The following is a 27,624-nucleotide window of genomic DNA, read 5'->3' on the forward strand; positions in this document are numbered from 1 at the left end:
CACCCCTCCCTTCCTACAAGACTAGAGAAGCTCAAGCAGGGAATCATTGAGGCTCTGGAGAATGTTACACAAGATATGCTAAAGTGTGTTTGACAGGAGCTGGACTACTGACTTGATGTGAGTCGTGTCACAGGCAGTGCACATATTGAACATTTGTGAAGCTTTGTGAAATCGCTTATAAAATCTATATCCATTTTACATTTGTTGTTGGAATTTTTAAAAATATATTATCAATTATTTTCCGACATTGATATTTCAAATGATGTCAATCACTTTATGTAAAGAGCTGCCACTGTAAATAGATGATCAATATTACTGACATCACCTGGCAATAGTTATGTTACATGTTGATCAGTTAAATGTTAAACCTGATCAGTAGAGGTCTTTTACCACCTTTTGACTACAGCAGGGTGACTTAATGGTACTGTTGCCTTGCACCTCAAGTATCAGGGTTCGGGTTCCACCTCTTGTTTGTGTGTATGGAGTTTGCATGCTCTCCCCGTGCTTGGTCAGTTTTCTCCCACAGTCCAAAGACATGCGGGTGTTCCTAAATTGCCCGTAAAGTGTGAATGACAATCGGGCATCGAACTGTGCAACCCGACCCCTTAAGTAACTGCCATAGAAATGATAGAAGGATCTACCTCCAGAGCCATGGACAGACCAAAAAATAAAACAAAATAAAATAAATAATAATAATGTTCAGGTTTAGTCTTAAGATGCAGCACTGTTCACACTAAGTGACAGGAGGAATAAACAAAATATAATTAGACAAATAATAGATATTTGTGAATGGTCATAGATATAAGAAATGATGAAGCAATAATTATGTAAAGGGAAAGAAATAAAGGGAACTCTATGAGGAGCAGGGACACCTCTAAGATTAATACAAGTTGAGGTGTTAAAGGTAAAAAGTGTGAAATGATGAAGTGAAGAATAGGAAAGAGTGTGTTACGAGAGCTTTTGCTGTGTAGTGTTGGTGTGGATCTGCTTCCTCTCTGAGAAAGAGAGAGAGAGAGAGAGAGAGATGGTCACATGGTAGTCAGTGAGAGAGAGAGAGAGGGAGGGAGGGAGAGAGAGAGAGAGAAAGGATCATGCAGCCTGTAATGCAATTACATATGGAAGAGGCGAAAGCAACTGCACTTCGACTGGAATTTACCGGATTGTGGATGCACCGAATATTTTAATGGATTAATTCAGGGGGAATGGGTTTGTCTGAAGTTGTCGTCAGTCGGGTTTTTGTTCCTCTAACGTGACTCATGTACGAGCCTGGAGATGTTTTTGCTGTAACAGAACTGTTCCAGTTTGGTGGTCGGAAGGGAATTGTGAATAGTGAAACTCCGCCATATTCAGCTTTTTACCACGCCCGGACAGAGAGACTGGAGAGAGAGAGAGAGTGAAAGAAGGAGAGAGAGAGAGAAACAGGATTTCATTGCATTCGGATTACAGAAATGATTTGTTCACGTCTGAGGAGGATTACAGCACTTTGAAGTGTTACATTGTAATTGTTCAATTGCAACATTTAAATTGTTACATCAAACGAGCTTCTGAAAGGGTTCGACGAGATGAAAGGATCTGTTGCTCGCGAAGTGAGCCCTAACTTCTAACGTGTAGATATATACGTGTATGTGTGTGCATATATTTATATATGCACGTGCGCAGTGTTGCCGCCTCGCCAGGGGCCGCGTTTGATCTCGGGGTTTCAAAGCGCTGATCAATAATAACGGATACAAAATCGTTCCGATGTTTCTGTGTTTATGAAATTGCGTCGACGTTTCATGAATCGCCCCCCTTCTTATCCTCCTCCTCCTCCTCTTCCTCTCCTGTTCTCCACTCCGAACTGACAAACTACAGGAAAACTAGCCTTCACTACAAGTACAACTACTACTGCTACTTCTTGTTGGTCGTCGCCCTTACGTGCGCTTAATGCTGAACAGGAGCGATTTCTCGGTGTATTGTCTGGTCCTGTGTTTGATGGAATAGCTTGAAAAAAAGTTCAGAGCAAGCAAACCGAATCAACCCAACCCAAACAGGAACCAAACTGCCCGATCGTTTCGTTTCGGAAAGAGGCATGACTCTGGACTCCATAATGGCGTGTTGCCTCAGTGAGGAGGCGAAGGAGGCGAAGCGGATCAACGACGAGATCGAGAGGACACTGCGCCGGGACAAGAAGGACTCCCGGCGCGAGCTCAAGCTCCTGCTGCTGGGTACGAGAACCGAGAGACGCAGACATGACATGAAGAAATCACGTCTAAGCGCTCTGCTAACTGGTTGCGGTTTGTTATGCAAAACTCGTGTGTGTGTGGATTTTAAAGCAGGCGAATGCAAAAACGGGCTACAGGTGCAGAAAAAAAACATATATGATATGGTAGTGTAGTGAAGTATAGTATACTGTGGTACGGTATGTTACATTGTATTGTAGTGTATTATATTGCAGTGTGGTTTAGTAAAATATATTGTGATGTGGTGTATTATATTGTATTGTGTTGTAGTAAAGTATATTGTGGTATGGTATAGTATATTGTAGTGTAATGTGGCATAGTATATTATATTGTGTTGTGGTATAGTATAGTAAAGTATATTGTGGTATAGTATACAGTAGTATACTATATTGTGGTATAGTATAGCATATTGTGGTATAGTATAGTATACAGTAGTATACTATATTGTGGTAGGGTATAGTATATTGTGGTGTGGTATGGTATAGTATAGTATAGTATAGTGTGGTATGGTATAGTATAGTAAAGTATATTGTGGTATAGTATACAGTAGTATACTTTATTGTGGTATAGTATAGCATATTGTGGTATAGTATAGTTTATTGTGTTGTGGTATAGTATAGTAAAGTATATTGTGGTATAGTATACAGTAGTATACTATATTGTGGTATAGTATAGCATATTGTGGTATAGTATAGTATACAGTAGTATACTATATTGTGGTAGGGTATAGTATATTGTGGTGTGGTATAGTATAGTATAGTGTGGTGTGGTGTGGTATGGTATAGTATAGTAAAGTATATTGTGGTATAGTATACAGTAGTATACTTTATTGTGGTATAGTATAGCATATTGTGGTATAGTATAGTTTATTGTGGAATAGTATAGTATATTGTGGAATAGTATACAGTAGTATAGTATATTGTGGTGTGGTATAGTATATTGTGGTGTGGTGTGGTATGGTATAGTATAGTGTGGTGTGGTATAGTATAGTATATTGTGGTATAGTATAGTATATTGTGGTATAGTATAGTGTGGTGTGGTATAGTATAGTATATTGTGGTATAGTATAGTATAGTATAGTACTGTATATTGTGGTATAGTACTGTATATTGTGGTATAGTACTGTATATTGTGGTATAGTATAGTGTGGTATAGTGTGGTGTGGTATAGTATATTGTGGTATAGTATATTGTGGTATAGTATATTGTAGTGTGGTATAGTATATTTTAGCGTACAGAATAGTAGAGTATATTGTAGTGTAGTATAGTATATTGTAGCGTGTATATTGTATAGTACAGAAAAGTATAGTATATTGTAGTGTAGTACAGAAAAGTATAGTATATTGTTTTGTGTTGTAGTATAGTATATTGCAGTGTGTATATTTTTTATTGTAGTGTTGTACAGAATATTATTGTATATTATATTATAGTGTAGTATAGTATATTGTAGTGTAGTACAGAAATATAGTATATATATAGTATACTGTGTGTAGTTTAGTATATTGTAGTGTGTGTAGTTTAGTATATTGTACTGTTGTACAGAATTGTATTGTATAGTATATAAATAGTATTATATTGTAGTGTAGTACAGAATAGTATTGTATAGTATATTGTAGTGTAGTATTGTATAGTATATTCTATTGGAATGCTGTATATCGAGCACATCGGGCAATGGATAATCATCCAGCAACTCGGTGGCAGTGGTTTACAGCGTCGGGTTGCCAGCTTGACGCACAAATGTATATGAGCACTTGGGGGTGATGGACCTTGTAGTGTGGTATAGTATCTTATTCTGTAGTGTAGTATAGTATAGTGTATTGTATTGTAGTATAGTATAGTACATTTTACTGTAGTAAAGTATGTGATATTGTAGTGTAGTATAGTATGTATAGTATTGTATCATATCACATACCGCTTTCCCGCTTTAATGGTATCCTGTATACAGGGTCGCAGGGTCCTAGAGCCTATCCCAGGAGATTTGGGGCACAAGGCAGGACAGGATGCCAATCCATCACACACACACACACACACACACACACACACTACTGTCAGTTTGGAAATCCCAATTACCCTTATCTACATGTCCTTGCATGACTGTGGGAGGTAACTGGAGTACCCAAAGGAAACCCACCAAGCACAGGGAGAATATGCAAACTTCATGTACACGGACCCAAGGCAGGAATCAAACCCAGACACAAGAGGTGCAAGGCGACGGTGCTAACCACGAAGTCACATTGCTGCCTCCACAATATTTTATTATACTGTATTATATTTACAGTTTTTAGAACATGCTTGGGTATCCGTGCAATGTTCTGCACGGCAAGTGTGCAAATATTTATTTAAGGTAATGCACACAAGGGCACACCTATAGATATAGAATTATGTGGTTCCATTTAAAAGACAAACATACACATACTGCATGCATGTACAGGCCTACTAAGACCTGCATGTGCTTAGCAGGTAGACCGGTTCACATGAGAAGGTGTCAGGACTTCTCACGATCTGGCTGTCGTTTGTTTTTTACGATCTACCCATTTTCTTATTCCTCTTAAGATGATCTTACTGTGTGTGTGTGTGTGTGTGTGTGTGTGTGTGTGTGTGTTTTCGTGCAATGCTTTCTGCATCTGTTAAATCCCTTAAAACTTTGCCTGCTGTAGGGACGGGCGAGAGCGGCAAGAGCACCTTCATCAAGCAGATGAGGATCATTCACGGTTCGGGCTACTCTGAGGAAGACAAGAAAGGATTCACCAAGCTGGTCTACCAGAACATATTCACATCTGTTCAATCTATGATCCGAGCCATGGAAACACTGCAGATTCCCTACAAATACGAAAACAACAAGGTAATGTTGTCCGGCTTCGTCTGAACAAGACAAGGCTTTTAAGTTGTTTTTGATGACCTTGTTGCGTGACTATACACACTAAACAACAAATGGGTCGAAATCATAATGGCGACAATAAATCTAGGAATAGTGTTTTGAATAAAAATGATTCTGTGGATTATAATGTAGCTGCCAGATATGAAACGAAGAGTTTGTATTCCTCTAGGGAGAAAAATAAAGCAGTAAAGTCAGCTACTGACAAGAAGTGCTAAGTGTCACTAATGTAACCAGGTCACCAGGTCCAGAAGAACTGCTAGAACTAGTGCTCTTACAGGAACGAAAGTCAGACACTCCTCCTATTACAACATCTTTTATGTTTACCTTTAAAATGATTGAAACCTTTTCTGAAGATTTTCATCGTTGCTGATCTACAGAATCTGATTTCTTTAGTCTGGCCCCATTAACACTGGACTAAGGTACAAAAACACGAGTCTGACACACTGATGCAAATCTTCATAAATCTTCATAATCAGATCTCATCGATGGTCAGATTACCCCAGAGACGCATCTTTGTTGTGAACTAGGGCAAGTCATGAGACAAATAAGACGAGAGACAGTGACTTTGGTTAATCACACAGTACAGACCTAATGAGATTATCCCTCCAGGCCGTAAAATTAATTATATGAATTCAAAGCCTTAAAGAAATGTCCTGGCGCGCTTTTCTATTTTTGGGGTAGATCTAAAGGCAAGTCTATTACTTTTCCAATAACAGATTATAGAACATTATCTGCAGCAGCACAATAATAGGTCACGTCCTCAGTTAAAAATGATAAACTTCCTCAAGCCCTCAATATCTCAACCTGATTAAGTAATTAGGTCTCCAATAATATTTTTTTGTAGATATTTAAACGTGAACAGCATATGGATGAGTATATATAGTTGATCTTTTTATATATTTATTTATTCATAGGGCAATGCAAATATTGTCCGGGAAGTGGACGTAGAGAAGGTCACAGCGTTTGTGAATCCCTACGTAGATGCCATTAAGAGTTTATGGAACGATCCGGGAATGCAGGAGTGCTACGATCGGAGGAGAGAATACCAGCTCTCGGATTCGACCAAATAGTAAGTACCGATTTAAAACACTATGATGATTCATTCGAACCTGCCTCATTTGGTATGTGATCAAGAAATCCTTTCTCATCATCGAGTTTAGAGAGTGGACACAGAGATGTTTCCTTTGTCAAAGTAGTTTTTCATCATTACTTAAGGAGTAAGTGATTCTTACTCTCCCGTTCCACTACATCCCAATGGTGCCCTTTTAGAGTGAGGTCTGGTGACCGCGGAGAGCGTTTGAGTATAGTGAACTCATTGTCATGTTCAAGATGATTCAGTTTCAGATGATTTTAGCTTTGCGACATGATGTTTTATACAGTACAGTGATCATAAAGTAATGGACATGATCATCAACAATACTCCATAAAACTATGCTCAATTGGTACTAATGTGTCTAAATTGTGCCAAGAAAACATCCCCCACACCATTAGACCAACACCACCACCACCACCACCAGCCAGGGCAAGATGGATCCATGCTTTCATGTTGTTTACTCAAAAATTCTGACCAGACAAATCGAGACTTATCAGATCAGGCAACATTTTTTCTAATCTTCCAATTTTGGTGAGCCCAAATGAATTGTAGCCTCAGTTTCCTGTCCTTAGCTGACAAGATGTGGCAACCGGTGTGGTCTCCCGCTGCTGTAGCACATCTGGTTTCTCAGTTCGACGCGTTGTGTGTTCAGAGATGCTTTTCGGCATACCTCTCGGGCTGTAATGAGATTTTATTTGGGTTACCGTTGCCTTTCTACCGTTGCTCTAGCCTCTGGCCGGAGAGAAATGCCCCTCACTCAGACCCTATAAACCTTAGAAATGATTGTGTGTGAAAAACCCAGTAGATCAGTAGTTTCGGGGACACTCGCACCAACATGTCCGGTACCAACAACCATGCCACTTCAAAGTCATATCATTTTGTCCATGTTTACACGCCTAAATGCGTAGAGTTAGATTGATATATGCGTTAAAAAACGGTTGAACAGATGTACTTAATGGGATGGCAATATCACATAGTCATGTATTAGTTAGGGAATTTACTGAACTTGGTTTAACAAGCAAAAACGTAAAAAAAAAAACAATTAGAGAAATGAGAAATTTTCTTAAAAACAATGCCGCCTCTGAAGGCTTGATGAAAAAAATCTGAGAACTCATCTTCCCACACCATACCTGATTTCTCACTTCTGTAAATCCGTACCAGCGCGAGAGTTCTTTTGCTAAAGCTTCCTGTTTCGTATGGATGCAGGCACAGCGTTTCCATTTCAAAGAGAAAGTGATGAACAGTTTGGCTGCTAAACTGTAGTCAGCGTAGGTCAGGGGAAAACCTTACGCTTTCCATTTCTTTCCAGTGCAAAGAACTTCACAGCTCCACTCAGAGTTCCACTTTCATAACCATGCTGTTCATTAGGGAGTGAAATTTCTCTGTACTTTGCAGCTACCTGAATTCACTGGATCGGATCGCTGACTCGTCATTCGTGCCCACGCAGCAGGATGTGCTGAGGGTCAGAGTGCCCACCACGGGTATCATCGAGTACCCTTTTGACCTGCAGAGCGTCATATTCAGGTACACGTGATTATTATTTTTTTGTCTATTGTTTAATGCCTTTTGTTTTCCTACTCGTGCTCACTAACTCATTACTCTCGTCCGGACCAGAATGGTGGACGTGGGCGGTCAGCGGTCAGAGAGACGCAAGTGGATCCACTGCTTTGAAAACGTCACCTCCATCATGTTCCTGGTCGCTCTAAGCGAATACGACCAAGTCCTGGTTGAATCCGATAATGAGGTTTGTGTTATAAACTAGCGCTAGTTAGAGCCGGAGTTTCAGCGAGCCGGTATTAGTGATACCAAACTCTTTATAATGTGGCGCAGGAGGTAATGTGGCTGTCTCAGAGCTCCAGGGAGTCCAGTTTGTTTTTAAAAATCGACTTATTTCCTGTCTGGGTTTCGTCCTATTTCTCTGAATATGCCTGGAGTTGTATTATGCACTTTATACTATACATATCTCTATTTCTTTTTTTTTTTTTTCCATTGGCTAATGCTGTCGTGTTTTTTTTTTTTCCCCCTTGAACATTAGTACTACATACAAATAATTGGTCACAATTAATGCTCTTATTTATCTGTCTATTTATTAATAAATTAATTAACTAATTTATAGACCTGCACTGTTTTAAAGGTTAACAATTATGTATAATAGTTATTGTGGAGTAAATTAATCATCTGCTAACGTTTCTGACGTGTCATTCCCCCATCTCTCCCCCCCCTTCCTTTAGAATCGAATGGAGGAAAGCAAGGCACTGTTTAAGACAATCATAACTTATCCCTGGTTCCAGAATTCCTCAGTCATTTTGTTTTTGAATAAGAAGGACCTGCTGGAAGAGAAAATCATGTTTTCACATCTAGTAGATTACTTTCCTGAGTATGATGGTGAGTGTTTTTATATGTGTATGTATATGTGTGTGTGTTAATGCCCATCAGATAATGCATTTTTTTCTATTTCAAACTCCATGTTGTTTCACTTCTCCTCCGAATGTGCCGTTTCTGGTTACCGGCGTGGACGCATTTCCAGATAACGGCGGAGCTGAGCAACAGGCCGGGGGGAGGGGCTCCTCTTATTTGTCACAATAGAGAGAAATCTAATTAGCTTGTTTAAGTTAAAATATAGGCCAATATAGAATGTAAAATGCCATTTTATATATATTAAAATGTATGTATATAAACTATTTGGTCCATGCCACCCGTCTAAATGTTAAATAACCAGAGTCAATTCTGCATGATAGGTCCCCTTTAAATGATTTCTAACAATGATTTCGCATCAACAATGGGTTTCTATTTGTAGCGAAGGTTGCATGTGAAAATTTCAGCAGATGTTCAATTTCTGATCTGAATACAGATGCGTCTCGGGGAGGAAAAAATAGCCCATGTAATATCACCAGAGATAATATACAAATGCAAAATACACAAATCCTGTACTTGAGTAAAAGGAGAGATTCCCTAAAGCGAATATTACTCTAGTAAAAGTAGAAGTCCTTCATTGATTTGTGTACCTGAGTAAAAGTGCTATATAAACTTACTTAAGTATCAAAAGTACAGTAAATCTAACCTATTGAACCTCATCATTTAGCTTAGCCTGTCTTAAAGGTCATTGTTGGCTTAGTGATGGGTTTCTCACCTGCCATGCAGAAGGCCCGGGTTCGATTCCCCCCCAGCCATTGGATGTAGTGCAAGTCCCAAGCCCCGATAAAATGGGAGGGTTGTGTCAAGTGGGGCATCTGGCGTAGAACTTGTACAAAGTTGTTGTGCGGATCAGATGGTCCGCTGCGGCGACCCCTTGATGGGAGCAGCTAAAAAAAAAAACCAACCTAACCTGAACATGCTTAGATCAGATGTGCCATGTTGGGCAAAATCTTTGAATAACAAAACCTATTTTATAATAAAGCGGAGTGGAGAATATCTCATGTAATTTACACTAAAAACCCAGTACACTGTAGTGTATCGGTTGTTTTCCCCTGGTCATCCTGTGGTTGATTAGGAGCTGTGGGTCACTGCTGCCATCCAGCATCACGAGAATAGTGAATCACTAGCCTTGGGAAAGATCATAGTTCCAAACTGATTTGGATTGATTGGCTTGGCATTTCATATGTATTAAAGCATCTTACCAATTATAAATGAAAATGAAGTCCTATAACCAATCATAACACAAAAAGATCAGGTGCTTAACTTAGTCTCAGAGTTCTCAAGGCACCTCTTTAGGCAGATTAAACACCTCACAGCGGGCAGAACCAGCTTGAGCATGTCAAAGAAAGCATGTACAAATCACATCAGTGTCCGTATAGACAGTTAAGCTGGATTCTCTAATCAGAATTATTTTCATTGGATTAAAGAAATATAGTCCGTTTAAAAGAAGCAACTGAAATAACAATTTTTTTTAGTCTGATATCTGATGTGAACATTAACTTCAGCTCTTGGCCAGTGTTGCATGATTTTATGCATTGTCCCATTGATGCATGATTGGCTCTAATCAGATTATTGCATGCCTGAGCAGGTGTACAGGTGTTGGTTGGTTACTGTATTGTTGCGCACAACTAAGTAACCTGCACAAGATACACTGGCCCTAATCATCTACAGGATCGAGTATGCCACGTGCAAAAGTGAAACTCTTATTCTAGATTTATTACACACAAAGTCAAATATTTCAAGCCTTTTTCTATTGTTTTGAATTCGATGATTGTGGCATGTAGTTTATTTAAAAAAATCCAGTATCTTTAAAACATTAGAATATTTCACTTTGTATTTAAGTAAATTGCAATTTTTATGGTGTATCTCTCGGTCTTGTTCAGTACATACTAACTTAATGATGGGGAAAACTGCTGATTTGAGAGTAGTCCGGAAGTTGATCATAGACCCCCTCCATGAGGAGCGTAGACCACACAAGGTCATCGTGCTGGCTGTCCTCTGAGTGCTGAAATCGAAGCACATTCATGGAAAGTTAACTGAAAGGAAAAAGTGTGGTAGGAGAAGATGCAAAAGGAACAAGGCTTCCCCCAGCCTTAAAGAAGATCAATAAAGCCGATTCAAGAACTTGGAAGGAGGGGAGTGAGGCTGGAGTCAGTGCATGAAGAGTCACCATACACAGACACCTTCAGGAAATGGGCTACAACTGTTACATGCCTACAGTGTCTTAACTTGGCTAAAAAGAAAAAAATAACATGGAATGTTGCGTCCAGATGGAAGAAGAGTTTTCTTTTCATTTGGAAATCAACGTCCCAGAGTCTGGAGGGGAAGAGAAATCAAGTTGTTTGAAATCCATTGTAAAGTTTCAACAGTTGCTGATGATTTGGCATGCCACTGTGTATTATAAAGTCTTTTTACACGGCTATCTACCAGGCGCTTTTGGAGCACTGACGAGCCTTATAGAGATGTTTAATGTTTATTTTATAGCGTAAAACTTGCCCGCATTGCCAAAACTGCCACTAATTGGTTTGCTGACCATAATATTACTGTGCTTGATTGGTCAGCCAACTTACCTGACCTAAACACCATAAAGTATTTATAGGCAATTGTCAAGAAGGAGATGAAAAACACCCGTTCGAACAATACGGACGAGCAAAACCTGCTATCAAAGCAACCTGGTCTCCTATAACCCCTCAGCTATGGCACAGACGATCACCTCCGTGCCATGCTGCATGGATGTGGTAATTGATACTAAAGGAGCCCTGATCCAGGAGGATTTTTTTTTTTTTTTCCCCCAGGAGGACTAATTTTCTTTTGATTCTGCTTTAGGACAATGACCACTGTCAAAAGCACTATATAATTAAAACTTAATTGAATTTAATTATTAAGTGCATAAATTAACATCCTTTTCTGAAGTTGCACATTTCTTCATATGCAATCCTTTTTTAATTGGTTTCAAGAAATATTCTAATATTTTGAGATACTGGATTTTTTAAAAATGTAAGTCACATAGGCTCAATTTTTTTACTTTACATTTGATGAATTTTTAAATAAAATTATGGGAAAAAAAAAACCCTCTCCATGATGTTCTAATGTTTGAGATACACTGTGTATATATAGTTTTATAGTTTGAGATGTATTGTTTTACCTCATTTCATTTCATGTCCCAAATTGTTCTCATTTCTCATTCTCACTGTCAGGCCCCCAGAGAGACGCTCAGGCTGGGAGGGAGTTCATCCTGAAGATGTTTGTCGACCTGAATCCCGACAGCGACAAAATCATCTATTCTCACTTTACGTGCGCAACTGACACAGAAAACATCCGCTTCGTTTTTGCCGCCGTCAAGGACACCATCCTGCAGCTCAACCTGAAGGAGTACAACCTGGTCTAAACGGACGAACAAAACACAGCTTAAGCTTCACTTTAAAATGACACACAGCCATCCAGGGCGACATTGATTTCTTCTCTCCTTTTTTTTTTTTTTTTTCTCCTTCAGAGGCAAATTGGAGACCGATTTACCATTTTGTCTTCAGACGATAGTGTGAATGAATACAGACTGCTCACTACTACGTAATTTATTTGCACCTTGGAGCTTGTTCAAAGGGTCCATGTTGATTATTATTTCATTTTAAAGAGAAATTATGCTAATGAACGTTTTTACGATCGTCGCGCCACACGTTCAGAGGAGCCACCGAGGAGTTTCGTGATTTCATTCCGAATGTACACACTTGATTATTTACTGATTTACAGTAGATGATTATTTTTGTTGAGATGATCATCTCAGGATCGAGGGGATGCTAGAAAGTCATTAAAATCACTTTTTCCTATTGTATTTAATTACTTCAAAACAGTGACCATTTTCTGTTCAGAGTCTGAAGAGACTTCGGATCAGGTTCGGCGAGGGGTGGGGTTTTCTCTGGAAGACGCCATCTGACTTTATGATGATTGAACAGTGACCGGTTAAGAGTCGAGAGGTAGTATGTTACGAGTGCCACGTTTTGCTTTTAAATATACGTCTTATATATTGCCAAAGGAATATACGCTCCACTAACATTAGCCGTTCCTCCATTTGTGTGTCTGACTCTCTCTCTCTCGCTCTCTCTCTTTTTTTTTTTAAACACACTCTGTTTTGTACTTTTTTTCAGATCTCTGATGTGTTCTTGTAAAGTTGCCAAGCTCCACAGCATTAATGTTCACTCCATAACCTTAAAATCATCAGTATTTCAGCCTATTAAGTGTCAAATCTTGCTTCATTTGGTGTCTTTGGTGCCATCTTTAAAATCAAACATTATTTCGTGCACGTCGGGTTCTTTTAACACTACTTTTACACATTCATCAGGATGAAATCACAATGTCAGTTTTGAAAGCAAATCCAGTGTAATTAATGATGCTGGAAATTTACATCATGTTCCTCCAATACGAATGCACATTAGGACAAATCAGTCTTAATGCTATTATCATTTTTCCATTAAAGTTGCTTTTATTCTAAATCTTTTCCTTCCAAGCTTTCCTTGATAAAAGGCTGCTGATGTAAAATAAATAAATAATAAGATCATAATAAATGACGAAATTTATCGATTTTGATGCTTGCCATTGGAATGTTCTGGGAAAGAACAAAAACATATTAAAGTCCTTGTGTCCCACCCCAGGGGTGGTTGGTGTTAATTCTCTAATGTTGAAATAATTCCTAAAATGACTCAAATTAAACTTCACTTGCTTCTTACTCCAGCAAAGGTTTTACTTTTACATCAGATTACAGGTTTAATTTAACAGTAATTTAGTTGAGAATGTAAAGGTAGATTAGATGATAAATCTCAGAGTTTTAGCATGCACACCATAGCAGTAATGGTATTTAATAGTAGTCTTTTTTTTTTTAGTCCACTGGTTGCTTTTCATGTTAGTGGCTGATGCTGGTGGCTTAGATTGCCTTCCACCTTGCCTCAGGTTGGGGGTTTGAATCTCACCTCTGGCCTGTATGTATGGAGTTTGCAAGTTCTCATTGTGGTTGGTGGATTTCCACCCACTGTCCACTGAGTTCAATTGTGCATGATTGTACCATATGATGCATTGGCACCTCATTCAGGGCATCCCATGCCTTGAGCTCCCTGGGATAGGCTCCAAGCCCCCACACAAGTATAAACGGTATACAGTCTTGAGCCACCCCTCATTTCTTCTTTTTTTTTTTTGTAGTCTTGAGGAATAGTTCTTCAGGCTTCCTGAGAGGAATGTTTCTTCTTTGTTAAGCTACACTGACCTATGAATCATTCATGCATCAAAAAACATCTTACTTACAAATGCGGATGATCCGGCCAGGGATTATTATACCGGTGATGCTTGAATGCTTAGTGGTTGGAGCAGATGAGAGGGGAAATGAGGTTGCTGCTGAGGTACTTGCATAAACAACCAATTATTAGATTGAATGTTTAGACACTTTGCAGCCTGTTTCAGTAAAACATCTGTTCCCATTTAAAAAAAAATAGATCTTCATTTAATATAAAGACATGAGGGCTGTGTCAGTGCTTTTGTACAGTACTGTATGTTCTTCATTTGTTTATTTCACATAGAAAATGAATTAGTCATTTCTAAAATCTCATCAGTGCTCACAATCAGCTAACTGAACTGTAGAGCAGATGTCATCCTCCGCTCACAAGTTGAAGAAATCTGAAACCATGAACTCCTGGGGCCTCTGACAATCAAGAAAGCAGAAGCAGTTGAACTTGAATAGCGAGTCAAACCATTGATCATACGGCGCATTCCATTCATATTCAACGACCTTCTGGGAAGCACTCTAGAAAACAATAAGGTGTTTTATTTTATTTTTTTTTACTCCTGGACTTGTAATTGTGCAGTTCAACAGTTCAGCTGAAGGACGTCAGCACCAAAACAAATGTAACTTGATCACCTGAATGTCCAAATGAACCGTACACATTTTATTTGATGTTTCTGAAATCTAAATAACTTTTTGGGTCACTTTTAAGGAAAGAGCTTGAGCAAATGCATATGCAAATATGAATCCAAGTTTTAAAGTGCTAACTCTGCTAAAGTGTCTTTAGTTCTGTAACACATTGTCACTAGGATCAGTTGCCTGAATTCTTCTTAATGGTTTGAAATAAATGATTCCAGTTCATAAGCCAAAACATCTTGTGTAATTATTCATGAACTGAGCTGGTTAAGGAGAGGGAACGAAATAGGCGTGAGAAAGGAATGAGGAACAGTGATATTTATTCATGTCGGGTAGGTGTTGTCTTCTTGCACGCCCCATACACATCCAGAGGAGGGAGGTTTCTCATTGTGGTAGAACCTGTGCGGCAGATACCTTATTCATAATTACTTGCGAGAGATCCCATGCTCAATCAGACCGTGGTTTGGTTTATTTAATGAAGCTTTCCTAACTTCTTCTGGAACTTGCTTTGTCTTTGGTTGGCATGATGAATGAATGTTGCTTGTCGGCCGATGAACGAGAAGCTCGAAGAATCAGTCAAGATATCGAGAGACAGCTCCAGTCCGCCAAAAAAGAAAAGCAGCACCAGCTGAAGCTGCTACTGTTAGGTATGTTGATGTCTTTGTATTGGTTTTATAAGGTTTCATTAACTCTAACAAAGCTTAAAATGTTTCATATGCCTATATATATATATATATATATATTTACAATATTTGCTGTTGTTTAAGAATGTTTGAGATGTAGAAGAGATGAACAAATCCTGATGTTCAGCTTGACAGCATTCTTGAAGATGCAGGAAGTACAAATATGACAAAAATTTCGTCATTGTGTTTAGGTCTGCTTTTAGGCATTCTTTACATTCAAATTTATGTCATCTGTATCTGTATATATATTTTGTGTTTAAAATGTTGGGATCTGTGTTTAAATTGAACCCCAAAGGGATAAGCCTGATTCAAAAGGGTTTATATTTTAATTTGATATAAAATATATAAATATATTTGAATATACTCCCAAATCATTGAAAATTCCTCCACAATCAGCCACATTACTTTGGTTCAAAATTGGTCTTATCGAAAGCTGTTTGTGTTACTGATTTTTAAAGCTTCAAATACTCCTTTTTACACAAATGATTAAACAAGGCATCACTGGCTCAGTGGTAGTTGTGGAAAGCATATTTCCAGGATATTGTATATAATTTCTGGCCATCATGGGGGTGATTTTAATACGCAGGAGGATCCCAGGTCTTATGGGAGAGCTGGGACGTCTGCCTTTTTCACACAAGTTGAACATCTCTTTGCAGAAGTACATAATATTAAAAAATTTTAATGTCACTAATGTGTGACAAAAACCTGAGCAATTCCTTGCACTTGCTTACCAGAGTAGTGAAAATGGAAAAGCTGGATTTCTTTTCATGAAATCAGGGCGTGCAAACCATACACCCTGCTGTGATGGAGTGATCCAGCTTGACATGAAGCAGAGGAGTCCCATTTATATGAGAAGCCATGCATGTAGAATATTTAGTGATTTGACGTACAAGGACAGAAACAAGGATTTCACCCACAAGGACGCTCTGCTTTTCTTCCTGTCGTTGTGACCTACGCCAAATAAAAAATTCTAAAGTATGTTCTAGTGGCTAGACATTGCAGAAGCCTGGTATACAAAACAGACACTGGTGGATTTAAAGGCTGTATGAGATATATATATTTTTTAATTATTAAAAAAAAAAAATTTAATAGGGAAAGTGGCGGTCTAGAATCAATCCCAAGTTTGGGATTAGAGGAATAATGCTAATTTGCTTAGTTGAGGTAGATGGACATTTTGACAAATTTGTCATCAAACTTTCCACTCCATACATTCTCAAACATCACTAGCTTTCTTTATAATCATATAAAAGTCAAAAATGGACTTTCTAGCATCATACAGCTTTAAAGAATATGTTAAAATTGCAAACCAATCTTAATTTGAGTATGTTACCTGGAGAATAAGACCTAATCACTACAATCAGTTTACTGCATTCTTCAATCTGTATTTACTATCTGTTGTATTGTTAGCATTGGCTATTAGCATTCAGCCAGTTTGTACCATATAATTGGAGTTGTATCATGCTATCTGTTTGAGAGATTAGGATTAAGGCTGTTGTTATAGTTAGCATGGTTGAGATTAGCAGTTAGCATTAAATTAGTTTGCAGCAGAAAAACAAACATGCTAGCTTCGATGTGAGAAATGAGTAAAGTTGCGGTTAGTTAGCTGTAGCTGTATGTTTTCTCTCACATTCTCTGGTGCCTTAGCAGCAGTGTGTGATATGACACAGACATCTTTCTTTCACTTTCAAACTTTTAGGAAAGGTTAAGATTAAGACTTAGGTTTGTTTTTTACTAGCTTATGTTAAGTGAAAAACTACAGTAGCTAGTAATTAATTTAAAATAGGAAATAAATAATTCAGTTTCAAAAAAACATTTTAAATAAGACAATACCTAGAAATCACACGTTTCACACATTTTTTAATAATATATATATATTTTTACTTATTATTTTTTAAAATACACCTCCAGCAAAAGATATTTGCACCAGTGTAGTTGATAAAAGGTTATAACCCCTTTTTTTATGAAGGTAATTATTTAGCTAAAATGTGATAAATTTTAAACTATTCATTCATCTTCTATACCGCTTGAGGCCTCCTATCCCAGGAGACTTGGGCCACACCCTGGACAGGGTGCCAATCCACTGCAGGGCACACACACACACACACTATGGGCAATTTGGGAACGCCAATTAACCTAATACATATTGTGGCGTGGGCGGGGCGGCGGCTGACGACCAGCATGCCTTGCAGGGATGTCGGTGTGTTCACCATGATGGGGAAAGGTGTTTGGGTTAGTGGCTTCGGCCCTGTTGTGTGTGTGACGTGTGAAATGTGCTCTGGTTCAGGCTGAAGCTGAATTGGATGTAGGTTCCTGAGTGAAGGTGCTGCTCATGCCATACCTGATGTGTGTGTTTTAGTCTTCTCATGTGTTATTGTTGCGAGATTGTGCTACAACACATTAAAGTACTCCCAGCCATTTGCATTGGGCAGCAAACAAGCTCACTCGTCTCTCCACCATCCTTTACGGCGATAAAAATGCTACAATATGTTTTTGAAATGTGGGAGGAAACCCACCAAGCAGGTTAGAACATGCACCCTCCATGTACACAGACCCCCGAGGTGGGAATCAAACCCTTGACCCTGGAGTTGGGAGGCCACAGTGCTAACCACTATGTCACCTTCTGTCTCATTTGGAATGAATTACTAAATTTTATATTGCAAATCTAAAAAAAAATAATAAAAAAAAATGCTAATCTCAGCCCAAACTCAAACCTGTCCCTGGGTCTCTATTTATCCAACTAAAACTAACTTACCTGTTTATAGGTACAGGCGAGAGTGGAAAAAGCACCTTCATCAAGCAGATGAGGATCATCCATGGGAAAGGCTACTCAGAGGATGACAGGAGGACTTTTACCAGGTCTATTTCCCAGAATATATTCGTCGCAGTGCAAGCCATGATTGAAGCCATGAAAACACTTAAGATTCCGTTCACAGATGACAAAAATACGGTAAGCACATGAGCAGACAACTTCAATGTCAATTATAGTAATCACAAAGAATAAATAAACTTTATATGTTCATTTTTTATACAGGGGTTAGACAATGAAACTGAAACACAGAGTTTAGTGTTGGAGGTTTCATGGCTAAATTTGACCTGCCTGGTGGCCAATCTTCATTAATTGCACATTTCACCAATAAGAGCAGAGTGTGAAGGTTTAATAAGCAGAGGAATAGCACATTTTGGCTAAAAATATGGAACAAAAGTATTTGGCCAAACCTGTTAATTGAATTCAGTTGTTTAAATCAGGCCCCTTATCCAATGTGAAAGGGCAATTTTAATGCTTTAGCATATCGAGACATCTTGGACGATACTATGCTAGTTACGATACTAACTTTGTGACAACAGTTTGGGAAAGGCCCTTTTCTATCCCAGCATGACTGTGACAAAGCAAGGACCTTACAGGCATGGTTTAATGAGTTTGGTGTGGAAGAACTTAACTGGCCCTAACACAGAGCCCTGACCTCAACCCATCGGGCACCTTTACTCAATATATATATATATATATATATATATATATATATGTAAACATGACAATAAATGAGTATTATATATATATATATATGAACTCGGACACGGAGAATATCCTGCTCAAGGATTTTCTATGGTTATAGAAAAAACAAACAAAAAAAACAATAAAACTAAATTTGTACCTTAACAAAAATGAGGGATTTTTCTGTTGTTTCTGCTTTTCAGGCTTATGCTGCAATGCTGCATAAAGTGAATCCAGATAATATGAGCACCATAGATAAGCAATATGCCGATGCTATAAGCAGCATGTGGCGAGATCCCAGCATGCAGCAGTGCTACGAGCGCCGGAGAGAGTACCAGCTCTCTGATTCAGCCAAATAGTAAGTTAAGCTCATCAATACTATCTCTATACTGTACCTTCCTATAATCTGCTAATTTCTCAAATAGGTAGTATGTATGTTGTACATATGGATCTGAAAGTGTACTTATTTGTAAACATGTTCTTAATGTTTAGTTACCTGGATGATCTGGCACGAATATCCACTCCCCTTTACGTGCCCTCTGAGCAGGATATTCTCCGTGTCCGAGTTCGCACCACTGGAGTCATAGAGTACCCCTTTACAATTAACCATGTTGTATTCAGGTGAGATGTTGAAGAAAACTAAATAGGATATGTGTTTAATATGTTGAGGTGTATTACATCTGTCTGAGCACGTCTATTTTATAACAGGATGGTTGATGTAGGCGGTCAGCGCTCAGAGAGGAGGAAATGGATCCACTGTTTCGAGGATGTGACGTCTATCATTTTCCTGGTGGCACTAAACGAGTATGACCAGGTCCTGTTTGAGAACCCTAATGAGGTGGGACACTTTTCCAGGCTGGTTTCGTGTTAACTAAACTGGGTGAAGAGTATAAAACCATGCAATGTGTCTATTCATAGAATCGTATGGAAGAGAGTAAAGCACTCTTTAAGACCATCATCAATTACCCAGTGTTCCAAAGGACTTCCATGATCATCTTTTTCAACAAGACAGATCTCCTTCGAGAGAAAATCTCCAAGTCCCACCTTGCAGACTACTATCCTAACTACAAAGGTGAGAGGTTTAAAAATTCTACATTGTGTCCCAAGATAAGTTAAGCTGATGTTAATAATTGAAATATTTTTTTATTCTATTCAATTATGAGAAATTAACAATCTAAAAATGTACATAACTTAACTCTGTTAAAATGTACATGTGTGTGCATTCATTTTACCATTTATCTAGGGCTAATGCCAAATAATCATTTAAGTAAACAGTTTAAGGGACATATTTTGATATGTAGTCTGTATACCCATATTTTGCTTTCAAAGAGCCAGACTTTCTTGTATTTTTAATGTAGTCTTCAATTAAGTCTTAAAGAAAAGTTCTTGTTTTTGGCAAGTTTTTTTTTACTCACATTTTCAGTCTAGTACCTGTATCGGACCAGTTCCAGAGGAATATTTTCATTCAGGCATAAAAATCCATCTAATTTAAAGCATGACCCAGTAAGGAACAGCTGCAAATGATGACAGATGATCAGGCCAGTGATTAGTATACTGGTGATGCTGAATGATGCTGAGTGGTTGGAACAGATGAGAGGGGAAATGAGGTCGCTGCTGAGGTTGTTACATAAACAACTAATTCCTAATTCGTATATTTAGGCACTTTGCAGCCTGTCACGGTAAAACATTTGTATAGATAGTTAGATAGATAAAACTTTTGGTTGTCCAGAATAAAAGAACTCCCTTTATTTCCAGTAATCCACTGCTACAGTACACTGCAGTATCCCAGTGTTTGGCAGAAACTGAGGAAATGACACGGAATGATATGGAAATGACAAAAAAGATCTCGTTAAGGGTACTCAAAAGTATGCACATTATTACGTGAAGTAAAAAAAAACATTTTTAATGTATTTTGGAGATCGGCTCTGCTTATTAAGAACAAAATATAAACCTGACATTTAAATGCATGAGAATTACTCAACTGAATTATTTTATGGCTATGGATAAGTGTATTACTTTTCTATAATTTATACGCAAGATTGGGTTTTTATAAACTATGAACAATCACGATGAAAATCCTTTTTTTGTTTGTTTTGCTGTTTGGGAGACGTTACCTGTCGACAGCCTTTACATCATCAGACCGAACCCGATGACACTTTCATGTTTGTCTTTTGTCTCGTTTGAAAGTTGCATTGCAGACAGCATTCCAGTGTCATCTCATTTAAGTGCTACAAGCAAACGTACGACGTATGACTCACAAGAATTACTATTAAATCTAAATAAAACTATATGCCAATTAAAATTCCTGGAACATAGCATATGTTACATCACAACACAGAGGATACGTCTGTACAGCCAAAAGATAATCTTAAAGAGCATTTTAGATTACTTACTAGTTTATTTTGAAAATTTGAATTTCCCAAAACATATGTCATCAGAGATTTTATGAAAACAGAATAAGACTCCAGATCGAGCATCCTAATCAGAAACTAATGTGTAGAATTACACTTTCACAGAAGTTCATAATGAAATCTACAGCAATTGACATATTTTTCCTATTTGAATTTACGCGTATGTGATGATTTTTTTTTGTCTTTGAAAGAAGTAAAAACAATTATGAACAAGTTACAATTTGATGAAAACACACTGTATTTACAGTACTGTGCAAAAGTCATGAACAACTCCAACTCTTTGACATATTGAGGAGATAAATTAAAGAAATGGGAAAAAAAATCACTGCAACAGGCTGCAAAGTGTCTAAAAATCAGTTATTTATGTAACAGCCCCAGCAGCATTCTCATTTCCCTTCTCGTCTGTCCACCCATTCAACATCACCAGTATATTAATCACCTGATCATCTGTCATCATCTGCACCTGTTTCTCACTGGTTCATGCCTCAAGTTCGATGTTTTGTTCATACTTGAATGATTGATAGGTCACTGTGGCTTAACAGAGAGAAAACAATTCCTCTGAAACTGCCCAGGTACAGGGATTAGACTGAAAATGAGACGTAAAATCTTGCAAAAAAAAAAGAGAGACAAAAAAAGTAATTCAAGAAGGATGGAGAACTATTCCTCAAGACCACAATAAAAATACGAGAAAATCTGGCAAGCCACAAGTTTCTTACTGTATCTGAATAACTATAATTCATAAACGTAATTTGTTCATTTGTAGTGATTTTTTGTAAAATACATACAAGTGGAAACTAGGCTTTAGTGTAATTGTAATTGTGAAACATTGAGCAATGTAGTTAGAAATAGCTAGCTGGTGCAAGGAGCGTTAATGCTTTTGATATGTAATGTTGGTAAATTAGCTGGTCTAGCCATGGTGTTTTCCATGATTCATGCAAACTAAAATAAATTACATTTTTTATTTCTTTCATATACACTGCATTTTGTGTGGCTGTGATTACGGTGGTCATGGTATAAACTTTCGTTCCTTCAATCATTTTACTTTCCGATGGGTGTAACTGTGTTAATTATGGCTGGAAAAAGTATTGTCTAAGTGCTCAATCCTGGTTCAATAACTAGGATAAATCAAGAAGGCAAGAAGTTCATTACCGTAGTAGTAGGGATTATATTTATAGGGAATGGGATTAGTTTGAGATACAGAAAAATTGTAAAATAAATAATAATATTTTAAAGCAAAAAGAATCTAGCTTATGACTAGAGTAATGAGTGGGTTCTATATCTTGAATGTGGAATGAATGAAAAAAATCATCCAATCGATTCTGATTAACCAAAAATGAAGATTAGGTGGCTAGACATTAAATCAAGACCGTTTATTATACCTAAAGAATACCATGTGGTGGCAGCATCATGCTATGGTACTGCTTCTCTTCTGCTTAGAATGCTTAGATACAGGAAAATTATGGGCAGCTCCAAATAACAAACATATTCAGGTATAAAGCATCTCTTAGACAAATAAAGACACGTTTGACCTTTCCAGACCCAAAAACAAAAACCCATGTGAATTTTCAGTGGAAATGCTTGCCTTCTTTGGATTGGCTTTCTACAGTAGCAGTGTTGGTTAATAAAGCTATTGAATCTAATTTCAACAATTTTCCTTTAGCTTTTACACGTCTTATCCCTAGTTGTTTTTGTGAAATCTGGACATCAATAGGATTTACATAAAAAATGGTCAAAACAAGTCGAGCCATGTCAAGGTAAGGCAAGGCAAGTTAGGTCAAGGCAGGGTGGCTCGAGTCGAATCAACGCAGATCAAGTCAGGTCAAGTCAAATCAAGGCAAGTCAATTCAAGTCAATGCAAGTCAGGTCAAAACAATTCAAGTCAAGACACAGGAAAACAAGTCAAGGAAAGACAAATCAAGTAAATTAAAATTAAGTCTGGTCAAACGATCAAATCAAGTAAACTGGCCATAAAATTTGTCTAATTAATAACTTCATCTCTTCTTACTTACTTACTGGCTCCCAGTTGTCTACCGTATTAAATTCAAAATTCTTCTCCTTGTTGTTCAAATCTATAAATGGCTTAGCTCCCACTTATCTTTTTAATCTGCTTGCCCCCTACATTCCGACTCGTTCACTACGTTCCTCCGATTCTGTTTTTTTTTTGTTGCCCCTCGGTACTGCCTCTCTTTAATGGGCGGCAGATCATTTAGGGTTATCGCTCCCAAACTTTGGAACTCCTTACCACACTCTCTCTGTTCTGTTATCAACATCTCCATATTTAAATCTTTACCCTAAAACTCGCTTGTTTTCCGAATGTTACACCTGAATCCACCTGTCCTCTGCATGTTTTTTTTGTCTGTTTGTTGACCGTTTTTCCACTTATAGTAAAGTGTCGTAGAGCACTGGAAAGGCACTATATAAATAAAAATTATTATTATTATTATTATTATTTATTATTATTATTATTACTTACTTGACTTACTCAACAAAGTTACCAGAAGAACTCATATTCTCCAACATGCTCAGTAAAACCTAACAACTATTTTACTTATAATACTGTGCAAAAGTCTTGGGCACAAAAATAAGCATAAGCAAAAGATGCTTTTAAAAACATTTATGCATAAAAGAAACTTCTATAAAGAGCAATAAAGAGTAATAAAATAAACAAATCAGCAAGGAGTGAAAACCTATTGCTTAAAATCAGGAGTTTTAGACACAGATTTGTGCAATTTTATAAGAAAACAGCTGTTAGGTTTTACTGAGCTTGCTGGAGAATATGAGTTCTTCTTGTAACTTTCTCACACTCGCTCCTTTCTATTTTTATGCAAATCCCAGGGGTGTACATTTTTTGTTTCCCTCTAAAAACTGGTCTGTCTTGTACTATATTTCTTTCTTTATAGCCATGCATATATTGTCCTGTAATTTTATTTATTTATAAATTTTTAAGTTATATATGGAAATACTAAATGATTATCTACTTAAAGGTGCAGACATGATAAACATATATAACAAAATTGGCACAGCATATGATATGGTACCTAAGACTTTTGCACAGTACTGTATTTCTAAAGTATACGTATGGCTGTTTTAAGCTAAATTACTGTATATACTGTAACAGATATGTCAACCCTAATCCTTTTTAAGAATAATGTTAGCAGTTATTACAATTGTCAACAACATTGCAAACTTTTTTCCCGCTACCCAGGTCCCAAGAATGATCCAGATGCAGCCATGAAGTTCATCCTCAAAATGTATGAAGCTCTGAACACAGACGCTTGTAGACGCCTTTACTCGCATTTCACTTGTGCCACAGACACAGAAAATATCCGTTTAATCTTTTCGGCTGTAAGAGACACCATAATGAGGAACAACTTTGACGATTTCAATTTGACGTAGGACAGCTACATCTTTTATTTTGGTATTATAGATATTTATTTAATACTTTTATAAATATTTCATATGTGCAAATGTTACATTTTTTTCCCATGTCATTTGTTTTGCATGATTTTGGTTGTGTTTGATATGTGGCCACATGAAGGCATATTCTAACATGGTGAATTACATCTTCACTTTAAAATATATTCAACATTCAAACCCTAATGAAACTCTTATTATAATCCCTGAGTTTAGGTGTGGCATTAATAACATACCCTGCATAGCGTATCTCAATTGTTATGAAAAATGTTACCAAATAAAGAATATTTACTCTTAAAGACACCATTAAATCCCCCCCAAAAATATGCAACCACATGGCGTTATTACCATTCTGTCATTTAACATTAAACATATTCTTTGCTGTACTTTAGAATGGGTCCACTAGGTGGCAGCACTGTATTTGGATATGTTTACTATTAACAAGGTCACAGATTCTTATTTTTTTAAATGTCTGCAATATATTAACAGATTATTATCCCTATTTGTAGTATACCGAAAATTATTTAATGAAATCGTGCACCAGAGTGTAATTAACAGTATAAGATTACATGGAATTTTATAAAAATCTGTTACAATAACTAATAATCAGAAAGGCACTACACATGTGCATTGCAAATGCAGTATGCATTCCTGCCTGAATATTTCTGAAGCATTTATTATTAAATTTCCCAACAATAATTACAGCATTGTCTCTGTAAAAAAAAAAAGGCTCAGCCAACCAATTATGATTTAGCAAGGTGCCGAGCCATTCGTTAGCTTAAGGAGTTGACTCTAAAGGTTCTTTCCTGTCCTCATGTGGGTGTGTGAGAATTTGCCCAAGAAATGGCTATGTATCGACCCTGGCAGGGAATCGAACCCGGACCCTTGAGTTGCAAGGCACCAGTGCTAACCACTAAACCACTGTGCCTCACTCCATAAGAATTCGTAAAATTGAGATGGAAATTTTAAGCTCCTGTTGTGTCCATCTGATGACTCTATCAACATTCTCTTTAAAGATCATTAGAAGCAACTAAACCATATCCTTTGTGCTGCTAGAGTGGGTTAGTATTTAAGTTATTTATAGCGATGGTTTAAAAATCCATGACTTAAAGCAGTACTTTAGCTTACTAGCCACACCATCTTACTTTTCTAGAGTTGTTTGCTAATTAATTGACCAACTGACCCAACTATGTGTTTTGCCATTGGAAAAATAAAGTAAACTGCCTCAGTAAACTGTTATAATATTGGACATTGTGCTGTATTAGAGGTATTGGACCACCACTGGAATGATCAAAAGATTTTTTTCTGGCAACCTCCGGTTTAAATAAAGCCAGTCTGATAAAATCCAACATGTGATTTATTTGAAATTATACTGTATATATGTAGATATACTTAGACAAATATACTGCCTTTTTTTTTCTAAAAGAACAAGAAATGCTGCTGTCGGTTTAAAGTCACCTCTGTCTCATTAAATTGTAAATATTGCATGTTTGTGAATGTACAGTAATGCACAGTAAGTAGTAAGTGTTTTATAACACTTATAAATATGCCTACATTTTGACACTTCACTAAAAGGTTTCACCTAAATTATACATTTATAAATAATAATAATGTAATGTAAAATAAAAATGTTTCAGTATCTGCTTCATGTTTGAGATTCTCTGTAAAGATAAGACACAAAAGATAAAAATGCCACTGCACGCCAACAGAAAAACCTCATTTTACATGTGAAGCACGGTGGTGTGTGCATCATGGTTTATAGCAGCATTGCTTTTGAGAGTCAAAGGTTTATGGCTCGAGATTTTAAGAACATATCATTATTGTTGCAGTGCTAGTTTATAAGGAAAAGTATACAGTGGGGCAAAAAAGTATTTAGTCAGCCACCAATTGTGCAAGTTCTCCCACTTAAAAAGATGAGAGAAGCCTGTAATTTTCATCCTAGGTATAGTATATCCCAACTATGAGAGACAAAATCCAGAAAATCACATTGTAGGATTTTTAAAGAATTTATTTAAAAATTATGGTGAAAAAAAAGTTTTTGGTCAATAACAAAATTTCATCTCAATACTTTGTTATAAACTCTTTGTTGGCAATGACAGAGGTCAAATGTTTTCTGTGAGTCTTCACAAGGTTTTCACACACTGTTGATGGTATGTTGGCCGATTCCTCCATTTGGGGCTGTCGCTGGGCAACACGGACTTTCAACTCCCTCCAAAGATTTTCTATGGGGTTGAGATCTGGAGACTGGGTTGGGTTAGGTACCTGTTAATACTGGTAACGAGTGGAGAACAGAGGAGCCTCTTAAAGAAGAAATTACAGGTCTGTGAGAGCCAAAATCCTACAATGTGATTTTCTGCATTTTTTTTTTTTCTTATTTTGTCTTTCATAGTTGGGATATACCTAGGATGAAAATTACAGGCCTCTCTCTTCTTTTTAAGTGGGAGAACTTGCACAATTGGTGGCTGACTAAATACTTTTTTTGCCCCACTGTATATACAAAATCTATAGTACACATACAAAATGTTTATACACAGATGTATACAGAATTTTTAATATGTAATATATTTTGCCTTTTTTTTTTGTCTGACCGTACTCTGTCATTTGCACGCTTTCATTTGTAAGCTCTGCTTCAGGTCTACTGTTAACTCCTCTGCTCCTGCACTGCCGTAGGGATGACCTTTGCACCAGAAAAGCTGCAGTGCAATCTGATCGTCTAGGAAGGTCCCAGAATTCGAAGGTGTGCTAAGATAAACACAGCACAGTTTTGTTTTAAAGGGACAGTCAGTGGTTTTGGTGGGCGGAAGTTGACGTTGTTTTGAAAGTCAAAGTGTAAACAAATACGTTCCAGGGCTTTAGGGCGACCTCAAAGACACACCGCTAAATAACATGCTTGTATTTTTCTAGTCTACGATTCCTGAATCTTTGTGAATTCATAGGCAAGTGGAAACCACACCATGCTTCATAACATTCCTGCTATTAGCATGTATTTATTTTAATCTGCTCCTAAGTGAAACAAAAACCCTATTTTATGTTTATCAGGGTGCAGCTAGCTTATAAGTATGATATATGAGTGCTTCAGGGACGATGTCCTATGGGAAGATGAGATAGAAGTTGAACAGAAGA

At 37.4% G+C, this 27,624-nt stretch overlaps 2 protein-coding genes across 2 annotated transcripts; both read left to right on the forward strand.

The window, feature by feature from the left end:
• Nucleotides 1-1,089: 1,089 nt before the first annotated feature.
• LOC128511887 (guanine nucleotide-binding protein G(q) subunit alpha) lies at nt 1,090-12,832 on the forward strand. The gene is made up of 7 exons (XM_053484911.1): nt 1,090-2,204; nt 4,876-5,060; nt 6,011-6,165; nt 7,585-7,713; nt 7,804-7,933; nt 8,421-8,574; nt 11,802-12,832. Exons 1-7 carry the CDS (start codon nt 2,069-2,071, stop codon nt 11,990-11,992), a joined length of 1,080 nt encoding a protein of 359 aa, XP_053340886.1. The 5' UTR covers nt 1,090-2,068; the 3' UTR covers nt 11,993-12,832.
• A 2,084-nt stretch (nt 12,833-14,916) lies between these two features.
• LOC128512279 (guanine nucleotide-binding protein G(q) subunit alpha-like) lies at nt 14,917-26,074 on the forward strand. Its single transcript, XM_053485475.1, has 7 exons — nt 14,917-15,150; nt 17,949-18,133; nt 18,880-19,034; nt 19,169-19,297; nt 19,385-19,514; nt 19,595-19,748; nt 24,293-26,074. Exons 1-7 carry the CDS (start codon nt 15,027-15,029, stop codon nt 24,481-24,483), a joined length of 1,068 nt encoding a protein of 355 aa, XP_053341450.1. The 5' UTR covers nt 14,917-15,026; the 3' UTR covers nt 24,484-26,074.
• The last annotated feature ends 1,550 nt before the right edge of the window (nt 26,075-27,624 follow it).

This window comes from Clarias gariepinus, chromosome 24 (genome assembly GCF_024256425.1).
Source record: "Clarias gariepinus isolate MV-2021 ecotype Netherlands chromosome 24, CGAR_prim_01v2, whole genome shotgun sequence".
Taxonomy (NCBI): Eukaryota; Metazoa; Chordata; class Actinopteri; order Siluriformes; family Clariidae; genus Clarias; species Clarias gariepinus.

Bases quoted from the DNA above. Each gene is read 5' to 3' on its own strand.
- LOC128511887 (XM_053484911.1), top strand. From the start codon at position 2,069: ATGACTCTGGACTCCATAATGGCGTGTTGCCTCAGTGAGGAGGCGAAG. The intron at 2,205-4,875 runs GTACGAGAACCG...TGCCTGCTGTAG, and splicing joins GCTCAAGCTCCTGCTGCTGG to GGACGGGCGAGAGCGGCAAG. The intron at 6,166-7,584 runs GTAAGTACCGAT...TGTACTTTGCAG, and splicing joins CTCTCGGATTCGACCAAATA to CTACCTGAATTCACTGGATC.
- LOC128512279 (XM_053485475.1), top strand. From the start codon at position 15,027: ATGATGAATGAATGTTGCTTGTCGGCCGATGAACGAGAAGCTCGAAGA. The intron at 19,035-19,168 runs GTAAGTTAAGCT...CTTAATGTTTAG, and splicing joins CTCTCTGATTCAGCCAAATA to TTACCTGGATGATCTGGCAC. The intron at 19,515-19,594 runs GTGGGACACTTT...GTCTATTCATAG, and splicing joins TGTTTGAGAACCCTAATGAG to AATCGTATGGAAGAGAGTAA.